The sequence below is a fragment of the Mandrillus leucophaeus genome, unplaced genomic scaffold (assembly GCF_000951045.1).
Source record: "Mandrillus leucophaeus isolate KB7577 unplaced genomic scaffold, Mleu.le_1.0 Scaffold56, whole genome shotgun sequence".
Taxonomy (NCBI): domain Eukaryota; kingdom Metazoa; phylum Chordata; class Mammalia; order Primates; family Cercopithecidae; genus Mandrillus; species Mandrillus leucophaeus.
In genome coordinates this window covers 6,997,003-7,009,231 of record NW_012106030.1, presented here as the reverse complement: position 1 = coordinate 7,009,231, position 12,229 = coordinate 6,997,003, and the positions used below count along the sequence as shown (strand labels likewise).

At 44.1% G+C, this 12,229-nt stretch overlaps 1 protein-coding gene across 6 annotated transcripts in view; it reads left to right on the top strand.

Moving 5' to 3' along the window:
- The window catches only part of FAM65B (family with sequence similarity 65, member B), a 287,827-nt gene that overhangs the window by 239,786 nt on the left and 35,812 nt on the right, over positions 1-12,229 (top strand). For 5 of the 6 annotated variants that reach the window (XM_011998195.1, XM_011998198.1, XM_011998197.1 and 2 more), the window contains exons 9-12: positions 4,356-4,399; positions 6,242-6,367; positions 7,002-7,150; positions 8,823-8,952. In XM_011998195.1, the coding sequence (XP_011853585.1) occupies positions 4,356-4,399; positions 6,242-6,367; positions 7,002-7,150; positions 8,823-8,952 (449 nt within the window). Of the gene's footprint in view, positions 1-4,355; positions 4,400-6,241; positions 6,368-7,001; positions 7,151-8,822; positions 8,953-9,285; positions 9,436-12,229 lie in introns of all 6 variants that reach the window. The other variant, XM_011998193.1, reaches the window with a different exon arrangement.

The following is a 12,229-nucleotide window of genomic DNA, read 5'->3' as shown; positions in this document are numbered from 1 at the left end:
GCATATCAGTTTACTGTGTGTTTTCTTTTCTCTTGGTGTGAGCCACCACGCCCGGCCAATTTGCAGAGGTTTTTAAAGAGTACTTTGGATTGTATTAGAATTAGCATGTCCAGTTTAGGATTTACAAAAGCCAGTCGATTGTACTTTCTTTCAGAAGTATTTTTTAAAAGACTAACTAAATGCTCCAGAAAATTATTAGTGGAATACAGGCTTCTTCAATTCTGCTCTTATTTCAGTAAGTCTTTTTAAGTGACTTGTTGTGTTCTAATTATTAGTGAAAGCTGTTCTTAAATGTACTGGCTCCACGGGCAGGAAGGCACGGACGAGCTGGTGAGTTGCTGCCACCTACTGACAAGTGATGGTAACAGCACGTGCTTTTTTTTTTTTTTAAGCATCCGGGGACCTTTTTTGCTGTCAGCTTACCCATGCAACGTCCATCAGTCAGGTGAAAGTAGAATCATTCATTTAAGACTCTCAACTTAATTGGGTTTTTTGCTTTGTTTTGTTTTTTGAGTCGAGGGTCTCGCTCTGTCACACAGGCTGGTGGAGTTCAGTGGCTCCCTGCTGCCTCAAACTCCTAACCTCAAGCAATCCTCCTGCCTCAACCTCCTGAGTAACTGGGACCATGGGCGCACGCCACCATAACTGGCTAATTTTTAAATTTTTTGTAGAGATAGGGTCTCACTATGTTGCCCAGGTTGGTCTCAAACTCCTGGGCTCAAGTGATACTACTGCCTTGATGTCCCAGAGCACTGGGATCACAGGTGTGAGCCACCATGCCTGGCCAAGAATCTCCAGCGTACTAACAGGGCTATTCATAGAAGGCAAAACACATTGTGTGATACCACCCACAGCATCTTTATATGGGTAAAATCAGGTTTAAATAAATATATAAACAACCTTTGTGTTATAAATAGTGTTATAAATGGCAAAGGTTATAAATAGCAACTCAAGGAGGCTGAGGTACTAAGGGACCCATTTGTCATATGGACATCTTTGTGTGGGAACAGTCTAGGACTCACAGCTGTTTCTGGACCAGCTCATCAAAATTATTTCCTCGGACTGCCTCTAAAAAAGTCACTGGGTAAACAGGGAGGAACTGTTCGTGTCTTCTTCAATCTTGACGTAAACACTTTGAAAGTAGTACCTTCTTGTTTTTTTAAAACATTGAGAAATATAACCAAAAAATTAAAATCATATATAATCGTTCTACCCAGTGCTAAGCTTTATTAAAATTATTAAAATATCCAACCAACTTTTCTGTGTGTACACACTGCCTGCCAAGGTGTGTGATCTTTTTTACATCTTTTTTCTGTATTACAAAATAAGTATATGATCTTTTTAAAAATCAAATAAAAATTATCACTTAATGACAAAAATTTAACTTTCTCCTTAATTCTACCCTACCAGAGATCATTATTTTTTAACAGTTTGGTATGGTTTTCTAGACTTTCTTCCCCGGGGATCCATTTATATATAGCCGAGGTTATACTCTATGTAAGGCTTTGTGTCCTCCTTTTTTTTTTTTTTTTTTTTTTTTTTTTTTTTTTTTTTTTCTGAGATAGAGTCTCGCTCTGTCATGCAGGCTTGAGTGCAGTGGCGTGATCTCTGCTCACTGCAACCTCTGCCTCCAGGGTTCAAGCGATTCTCCTGCCTCAGCCCCTGAAAAGCTAGGATTACAGGCGAGCACCACCCCGCCAGGCTAGTTTTTGTATTTTTAGTAGAGACAGGGTTTCTCCATGTTGGCCAGGCTGACCTGGAACTCCTGACCTCAGGTGATCTGCCCACCTCAGCCTCCTAAAGTGCTGGGATTACAGGTGTGAGCCACCGCACCCAGCTACCTTTTTTCTTTTTATACTTAGTATTACATTATAAATCTTGCCTTTAACTAAAAGTTCACTACAAATATTTGTACTGAATTCTTTGCTTGTTTTTTTGGATTTTTTCTGAGATAGAGTCTCGCTCTGTCATGCAGGCTTGAGTGCAGTGGCGTGATCTCTGCTCACTGCAACCTCTGCCTCCAGGGTTCAAGCGATTCTCCTGCCTCAGCCCCTGAAAAGCTAGGATTACAGGCGAGCACCACCCCGCCAGGCTAGTTTTTGTATTTTTAGTAGAGACAGGGTTTCTCCATGTTGGCCAGGCTGACCTGGAACTCCTGACCTCAGGTGATCTGCCCACCTCAGCCTCCTAAAGTGCTGGGATTACAGGCGTGAGCTACCACATCCAGCCTGTACTGAATTCTTAACTGGAAATCTTATAAGACTTTATTTTTTTCCTTCAAAAAATTTTTAAAGGATAAAGATTTTTACCCATTTTTATTAAATTTGTTTGGTTCCTTGAATAAAACTTTTAGTCTTTAGGCCCCAATGAACGTAAAGGGCTTTGCTTTGTGATTGGCACGAAAACAACTTAACAGCTGACTAAAGCCAGAAACAACTGATTAAAGTAAAGCTGGGTCACTGACAAGCCTCTGTTGATGAGATTAGTTTCCTCATTTGCTATGCACATGTGACTAGCACACCTTCCTCCTCACACCTTTATTCATGCTTGACACAGTAGACATTCAAGAAACATTGTTGAATACACACATGTCATTCACTCAGCCTGGAAGTATCTGTACAGCCATGTCCTCATTTTACTGTGGTGAAACTTTGTTATTCAAATGCTGCTTTCTTCTATGAACCTATTCTACATTAAATAAGATAGTCTCTGTTTTTTTCATTTTAATTATACAGTAATACATTCTCATAAAAATACAGAAAAAAGCAAAGATCTCCTTCTGTCTCTCCACTGCTGTTTCCCTCCCTGATGCATATCAGTTTACTGTGTGTTTTCTTTTCTCTTCTCTTCTCTTCTCTTTCCTTTTTGAGACAGAGTCTTACTCTGTTACCGAGGCTGGAGTGCGGTAGTGTAATCACGGCTCACTATAGCCTAGACCTCCTGGGCTCAAGCGATCCTCCCACCTCAGCCTCCGAGCAGCTGGGACTGCAGACATGCACCACCACACCTGGCTAATTTTTTTTTCTTTTTAGTAGAGATGAGGTCTCACTATGTTGCCCAGGCTTGTCTTGAACTCCTGAGCTCAAGTCATCCTCCTGCCTTGGCCTCCCAAAGTGCTAGGATTATAGGAGGGAGCCAATATGCCAGCCTTGTGTCTTTTCATATAGATTACATCTTTCATTAAATAGTAGATGGCGTGTACTCAATAAATAGTATTATCCCACTCTTGGATATATCATCATTACCACGTATTAAGGACCTACTATGTGTAAGATGCCATCTGTTGTTGTTACAAACAATTCTATGAAGTGGACACTGTTATCCTATTTTAAAGGTGAAGAAACTTGGGTTAAGTAAATTTTCTAGAGTAGGATAGCCAGTAGACAAACAAATTAACCTCAGGTGTAACTCCATCTTACTGTCTGCAAGTCTTTGTCTGTTTCATTTCTGTGGGCTTTAACCATATTTTGTTCTATATCATGGGGATCCATATAATCTTTAATTTCCAAATTATTACCCCAATGCCTAGCATAGACCCTTACATACAGCAGACTCTCAGTAAATATCTACAAAAGGAAAGAAAAAGACTGGACAAACCCAGTATCCTGAGATGGCCTCAGATGGTGACCATCTAGTCTGATAAGATTTGTTTTTGCTGCTGCACCAGAGAGAGATCTCAAATTGAGCAGATCCAGTTAGACATGACTTGCTGGATGGCACAGTAGAAGTCCCATCTTTCTTTTGGGGGTGTATCATTTGGTTGGTTGGATTGATTTTGTTTTCTTAATCACTAGCTTTGTGTAAGTAATAATCCATTTTCAGGGATTTCATAACAGCAAATTGTATGATTATACCAGATAAAAAGGATAAAGAAAACATCAGAATGAGTAAATTGGAGGGCAGCAAGGGAAATAACTGCATGGAATCTTAACTCAAATGGGAGGCACCTAAAAATTACACATTTTAGGACAGAAGGGAAAATAGGAGACCAGATTATCTTCATGGGAATATGTTGGATAAATAAATAAATCTTTCTGGCCCTAATACCCTAACCCTGGAATCTGCTTGGATCTTAAATCAGCCCAAGATGTACTGAGCTCTAGCTCCCCCTCTTGCCCAGCCTCCCCTACCTTGGAAACCACCTCTTCCATCACTTCATCCAGGAATGTCTTCTTTACCTGTGATAGAAGGAACTCCCCCCAAACAGTTGTTCCCCAGGAATGGCCCCAAAAAGTGTTATGTGAGTTTGCACAAAGTTCTGACACTTCACCTGAATTCTTTTCAACATGCCAGTATGTGTCTATAGAGAGGGGAAATAATGTTCTACACCTCACTTTCCAATTGCTTGGTTCCAGGTCTGGCTGGATTTGCGCGCCTCTGTCCTGGAGATCAATATGAAGTAAGTATTGTCTTGGTCTAGGTGCTGGAATTACGGACCTGAAGGGTAGGGGCCAGTTGTCATGTCATTTTGCTTCTCAAGTTGTCTTTTTTTTTTTTTAATTTTTCATTTTGAAAAACATTTTAAGCCAATGAGAAAGTCTGGAAACGGGTACAGGACTTCCCATAAACCCTTCATCTAGATTCACCACTTTGTAACATTATGCCACATTTGCTCTGTCATCATCATTATTGCTGTCATTGTTACTATTATTTTGCTGAACCATTTTATTTATTTTTATTTATTTATTTTTGAGATGGAGTCTCACTCTGTTGCCCAGGCTGGAGTGCAGTGGCATGATCTCAACTTACTGCAACCTCTGCCTCCTGGGTTCAAGCGATTCTCCTGCCTCAGCCTCCAGAGTAGCTGGAACTACAGGCGCCCGCCACCACACCCGGCTAATTTTTTGTGTGTTTTTAGTAGAGATGGGGTTTTACCATGTTGGCCAGGCTGGTCTCAAACTCCTGACCTCAAGCGATCCCCCCGCCTTGGCCTCCCAAAGAGCTGGGATTACAGGTGTGAGCCACCGTGCCTGGCCCCTGAACCATTTTAGAGCAAGATGCAAACACCAGGACTCTTTATCCCTAAATTCTTCTTCTAAGAATGGAAGGACATTCTCTCACATAGGCATTACTAAGCCCTCAACACCAGTGAGTTTAAGATTGGCTCTTCAGCTAACGTCACCTGGAATTAGTCTATGTTCATATTTTGCCAGATGTTCCAATATTGTACTAGGTAAGCAGGGTTTGTTTTTTTTTTTTTCCTGATCCAAGAGCCAATCCAGGATCATGGCTGATCATAAGTACCATGACTGAAGAAAAATAACATCTAGATCTTTCTTTGTAAAAATGTGCTCCAAAAAGTAAAAATAGGCTTTGTTCCTTTCCCTCTTCAAAAGGAAACTTACATAACCATTTCATCTGACATCTCCTCCAAAATCCTCTGTACTCATACCTCTTAAAGCAGGGGTGAGGGTATATCTTCCCTTAAACATTAAAGCAGTCTGACCAAGGAAATATTGCAAACCTTCCCCCAAGAGTACGTTGGATTTCAAAGTTCTTGCCAGCTCCATCTCCCTATCCAGAATAAGGATGTCTTTATTTCTTGCTTAAGAGGGTTTTAGCTGATACTTACTCCTCTCGCTAAAGGAGCTGGGTTATGTGAAGAATTAATCCCAGTGGCTGCTCTATTCAAGCAGAACTAACAAGAGAGAGAACTGCTTGGTATGAGTGAGCAGAAGGGCACCATGCAGTGACCTTTTACTACAGAAAACCTGTACCCCCTGTGTCTCAGACAGGCAGAACTTACTGTGCTTTAAAAGTCTCGGGCCAGGCATGGTGGCTGTTGCCTGTAATCCTAGCACTTTAGGAGGCCAAGGCAAGTAGATCACCTGAGGTCAGGAGTTCGAGATACCAGCCTAGCCAACATGGTGAAACCTCGTCTCTACTAAAAATACAAAAATGAGCTGGGCATGGTGGCACATGCTTGTAGTCCCAGCTACTTGGGAGGCTGAGGCAGGAGAATCGCTTGAACCCTGGAGGCGGAGGTTGCGGTGAGCCAAGATCATGTCATTGCACTCCAGCCTGGGCAACAGAGCGAGACTCCATCTCAAAAGAAAAGAAAAAAAGTCTCTTCCCCACTCATCCCTAGCTCCACCCACACCCAAGAGTAAGGGGGTGGAGGGAGAGTGAGGGAGAAGGGGAGGGCGGCAGTGGCGTTAGTTCTGTCTCCTTTTGATCTTGGTGTTCTGGTGGAGAAGGGGGCATGGCAAGACATGAAGGCCCTTGGATGTCTCCTCTCCAGATTTTCATGAAGTATGGCCGGCAGCGGTGGAAACTGAAAGGCAAAATAGAAGTAAATGGCAAGCAGAGCTGGGACGGAGAAGAAACAGTTTTTCTGCCCCTGATAGTTGGGTTCATCTCCATCAAGGTACAGTATTGTCATTGCCTGTTGTCTTTCATGGTGCCACAGTTGGATGATCTATTGGTGGGGCCTTTACCCGTGACCCCTGCCTGTCACCCCTCCATCCCACGGACTTCTCTGCACTACAAGTCCATTACAAAGACTGTTGCTCTCACATCAGAATAGGTAAAGTCAATCTAAGATACACTTTTGAAATATCCATCTCTGGCCAGGCATAGTGTAGTGGCTCACACCTGTAATCCCAGCACTTTGGGAGGCTGAGGTGGGTGGATCACGTGAGCCCAGGAGTTGGAGACCAGCCTGGCCAACATGGCAAAACCCCATCTCTACAAAAGTACAAAAATTAGCCAGATGTGGTACGTGTGCCTGTAGTCCCAGCTACTTGGGAGTCTGAGGTGGGAGGATCACCTGAGCCCAGGAGGTCAAGGCTGCAGTGAGCCATGATCACACTACTGCACTATAGCCGGGGTGACAGAGAGAGACCCTGTCTCCAAAAAGAAAAAAACAAAATCCACTTCCAATTTCAGATATGATTCTGAAAGAAATGACCAACCTAGCTCAGTAAAAAAAAATGACACATTATCCTACCTTTCTCCTCTGCTGTGATGTGAGGCCTTTCCCCTCCCACTCTCTCTGCTAGGTCACAGAGCTCAAAGGGCTGGCAACTCACATCCTGGTAGGTAGCGTGACCTGTGAGACCAAAGAGCTGTTTGCAGCCCGACCTCAGGTGGTGGCTGTCGACATCAATGACCTTGGCACCATCAAACTGAACCTGGAAATCACCTGGTAGTAAGTGCCTCTTCCTCTTTTATCTCTTCATATAGGAATATCTGATACGGGCTAGTGCTATTCAAAGCTGGTGCATGGACCATCTGCATCACCAGGGAGCTTGTTAAAAAAGCAGAATCTTGGGCCCCACCCCAGAACTACTGTGGCAGGATTGCTCAGGCCCCAGAATCTGTTTAACAAACTCCCCGGGTGAGGTGCACGCGTGTTAAAGTTGGAGAAGCCTGGATCATATCACCAATCGCCTTTTCTACTTTCTATTTTAAAATATTTTTTCTGTCACCTTCCTTCCCTCTCTACCTTTCAATATATAAGAGAATATGTCCTCTCAAGTAAACTAATTTGAAAGAAAATATCTGTCCAATAGGAGGTACTTTGACCTCAGAAAAATCCTGATTCTCACTATGATGCTTTAAATGCTTATTCCTCTTTATCGCATAACTTCATGCTGCTCTGGAAAATTATGAGTATCCTTAGTTCCTCTGCACTGTATTTACTGAAATAGAACATCCCCAAAGGGCAAGAGATATCTTTTTTCAAAACAATGAACTTAGAAATGGTTTTCCAAAGTCACCCAGTGAGAAAGGTCATGATAAGTTATTAACACCAGTAGCACCGGGCACGATGGGTCACACCTGTAATCCCAGCACTTTGGGAGGCCAAGGAAGGTGGATCACCTGAGGTCAGGAGTTCGAGACGAGCCCGGCCAATATAGCGAAACCCCGTCTCTACTAAAAATACAAAAATTAGCCGGGCATTGTGGCAGGCACCTGTAATGCCAGCTACTTGGGCGGCTGAGGCAAGAGAATCGCTTGAACCGGGAGGCAGAGGTTGCAGTGAGCTGAGATCGTGCCATTGCACTCCAGCCTGGGCAACAAGAGGGAAACTCCATCTCAAAAAAAAAAAAACAAAACAAAACAAAAAGAAACCCCCAATAGTAGTTCACAATATTTAATGTAATGCCCCTGGTATATTGCTGAGTTGACATGTTAAGTATTCATACTCAGGGTCTCATTTACAATATAGAAAGCCAGGTGTGGAAGCAGCAAAGACACTCTTGCCTCGTCATCATCAGCACGCGTTACCCAGCCCTTCCCTCCCCACAATCTGCAGTCATTGACGTCTCACATGCAAGATCATTCTTCTTGCTGGATGAATCAGGTGCCATGATATTAAGTGGCATCATGGTGAACAGACTGTTATTCTCTTCCCACGCAAGAGGCTCTGTGTCAACTGAAATGAATGGGATTCTATTTTTGAGTGTTTTCTTTAGAACAGAACAATAGTCTGTCGATGTCTTATACCATTAAGGTATCTAGCCCCACAAAGTTCAGATAATTTTTATAGACTTTTCAACATCTTGTTTTGTCGAAGCAAGCATTCATAAGTTTGTGTTTCTAATGTTAGTGAGGAACGGGTGTATCTAAGTGTATAGATAAATTGTGCTTAGAGCTGTGATAATATTCTGGGGTCCCTTGGGTGAGTCTAGACTCAGTTTTCTGCTCCACTTTTCTTTTATCCAGGTTTATTTTCTGCAAACCAGTTTAGCTAAAACCAGCCCAGTTCCCACAGGTTGAGTTTACTTTTATGTAATGAGGTACTCTCTCAGCCTGTGGTCTGTTGATGATAGGTGATTTTACCAAATGTGCATACATGGGGTCCTGTTGTTTTGCAGTCCATTTGACGTGGAGGACATGACCGCATCCTCAGGCGCTGGGAACAAGGCGGCAGCCCTTCAGAGGAGAATGTCCATGTACAGCCAGGGTACCCCGGAAACGCCCACCTTCAAAGACCACTCCTTCTTTGTAAGTTCAGTGTAATTTCCCGAGTAGAATCAATGCACCTGAGCCAGTGCTTGCACCCAGCATTTGAAATGCTTGAGAGACAGTGCTGGGAGTTCTCAGTAATTCTATCAGAGGTGGTAAGCCTCCTGTTTTTCCTCTCTCCTTGCCCACCTTACCTATTGCTGTGATGCTAACATGTAGATTTTTCTGAACATTCTCTAAGATCAGCCTTTTAAAGAAGTTGATATAAATAATAGCCGCTTGTTTTAATCAAAAATGCTCGCTAAAAAGCTAACAAAACATAGTAACCTGATTCTTCCCACTAACTCCCCCATCTTGCTTTCACTTCTGAAGAGGTGGCTGCATCCTTCCCCAGACAAGCCAAGGCGGCTGTCTGTCTTGAGTGCCTTGCAAGACACTTTCTTTGCCAAGCTGCACCGCAGCCGCTCCTTCAGTGACCTGCCCTCCCTCAGGCCGAGTCCCAAGGCCGTGCTAGAGCTCTATGTGAGTGTGGCCTGCCGGGTATGGAGTGCTTGACTTTGGGGGGGCTTGTGGCATGTGTGACTCAGCATGTCTCTTGTTTTATCTTCTCTGTCTTGCTCACTGGGTAATAGTTACAGCTGTACTGTCCTTGGGGTGGGAAACTTGGTCGTGCATGTAACTTTGATAGAGACACAGTTTGTCCTTCTCTTCTAATAATCCCTGTTTTTGTGCTGTGATTTTTCTCCATTGTGGCAAAGATATCCATGGTAACAAGATTTTAAACAAGTTTAAGCCTTTCAAAAACTGGCATTCGGTCCAGCATGGCGGCTCACACCTGTAATCCCAGCACTTTGGGAGGCTGAGGTGGGTGGATCACTTGAGCTCAGGCGTTCAAGACCAACCTGGCCAACATAGTCAAACCCTGCCTCTACTAAAAATACAAAAAGTAGCCGGGAGTGGAGGCATGTGCCTGTAGTCCCAGCTACTTGGGAGGCTGAGGTGAGAGGATCACTTGAACCCAGGAGGCAGAGGTTGCAGTGAGCCGAGATGGTGCCCTTGCACTCCAGCCTGGGCAACAGCAAACTCCATCTCAAAAACAAAAACAAAAAAAATTGGCATTCAAGGAACTCAGAAGGATTTCAATGAGTTTTACTAGAGCTACTTCTATTTGAAAGCTTCTCCGTCTTAGTTTATTATAATGTTTGTTAATTTTATAACACTTTGACAAAAAGAAATCCTTAATTCGCAGTCAGGAATACAATAAGTATTATGTAGTATACATTATGTCATGAGAGGATACACACACACACATGCATGCACATGCACATGCATGGAACATCCTGCTCTTCACAGATGTATAAAAGGAAGCTTTGAGTGTCAGCAGAGGAAAGGATTAAAAGTCTTCGAGTTAATAATAATAATAGTTGCATCTTTTTCATTGAATTAAAAAATGCCGGTGAAGGCTGAACATGGTGGCTCACACCTATAATCCTAGCACCTTGTGAGGCCAAGGCAGGTGGATTGCTTGAGCCCAGGAGTTCAAGACCAGCCTGGGCAACAAAGTGAGACCCTGTCTCTACAAAAAATTTAAAAATTACCCTGGTGTGGTTGTACACACCTGTGGTCCCAACTACCCAGGAGACTGAAGCAGGATGATCATTAAAGCCCAGGAGGTTGAGGCTGCAGTGAGTTATTGCATGACTGCAGTCCAGTCTGGAAAGCAGAGCAAGACCTTGTCTCAAAAGGCAGGTGAAAAGGACCAGGCTAAACTCTGGTAGGCTTTTATTTTTTTTATTTTTTTTATTTATTTATTTTTTTGAGACGGAGTCTCGCTCTGTCGCCCAGGCTGGAGTGCAGTGGCCGGATCTCAGCTCACTGCAAGCTCCGCCTCCCGGGTTTACACCATTCTCCTGCCTCAGCCTCCCGAGTAGCTGGGACTACAGACGCCCGCCACCTCGCCTAGCTAGTTTTTTGTATTTTTTAGTAGAGACGGGGTTTCACCGTGTTGGCCAGGATGGTCTCGATCTCCTGACCTTGTGATCCGCCCGTCTCAGCCTCCCAAAGTGCTGGGATTACAGGCTTGAGCCACCGCGCCCGGCCCTCTGGTGGACTTTTAAAGGAAAATGGGAAGAATATATGGGGGAAATACACACGAAGACATGAACCAAAACACAAAGAGCTAACACAGCTGTACACGCAACCATTACCATAACATGTATATTCTTGCTCATGTGCTACAGGTTGAGGGTTGTGGGTGAGAGTTGGTAGAGGTTTCATGTCATAATTTAAATAAGAACAAGGTTAGAAAACAACTGGATGATTTTCCTGATAAAGCCTTTTAGATAAACGCAAAGGTCCTCAGAGCGGCTACAGCCCACCACAAGCCCATCTCACTTTTCCACTCTCTGTCCTCTGCTGGGGCCCCTTGGAGCTTCTCAGTGTCCTCGAAATGCACCACCTCTTTTCAGGAGCTCATGTCTTCGCAGGTTGTTCCTTCTAGAATGCACTTCCTCTGGTGCCTGCCCCCTACCTCACCATCCTCCACATTAAGCTCCAGGACTGGCTCTTTCTCAGGCAGCAGCCACCCCCTTATTGGGGCCCTTCCCTCATGATGTCATCCCTCAGTTACAGCATGCACACCATTGTACTGTTGTGTGCTCATTGTTAGGCTCGTCCCCTTGGTAGACTGCAAGTCCCCTTGGGCAGGGCATCTCGATTTATTCTCACCAAATATTTGCCACTTAAGTAGGTGGAAGTTGGGCTTGAGTCTTGGAGTCTCAAGAGAAATGGCTGGGAAGGACTTTGGAATTGGAATAAGAATCCTGACAACCCAATCTCTCCGCCATACCCAGTGTCTCCCACCTCCCTCGGTGCTGCCATGAGATGTGTGCACAGATCAGATGAGGCTCAGTGGGACCATGTGGAGGACCCACAGGTTCTAGAAGCCTAAGGGACCCCCATGGATGAGGTCTAGGGAGAAGGCTCCAGGCATCCCTCATCCTTCCCCTGAAAGATTCCTTTTATCTTTCCTAGAGACATAAGGTGTGTATGAGGTGGGGGGTGCAAATACATGAGGGAAGAAACTGAAATACACAAGCTGGGAGGGGAGGAAGAGGAGCACCAGAGCCCAACACCCCAACAACATTGTGGACCACAGCTCAGTAATCACTCACAGAGTAAAACATCCTCAGTTTTGGAGGTAAAGAGACTGAGCTTGTAGAGGTTACTCAAGTGTCCAGTGACACATCATTTTACTCGCCTGCAGTTAAAGTAAATCGTCTTCCAACCATGCTACAACAATGGACAGTTTGGGTGG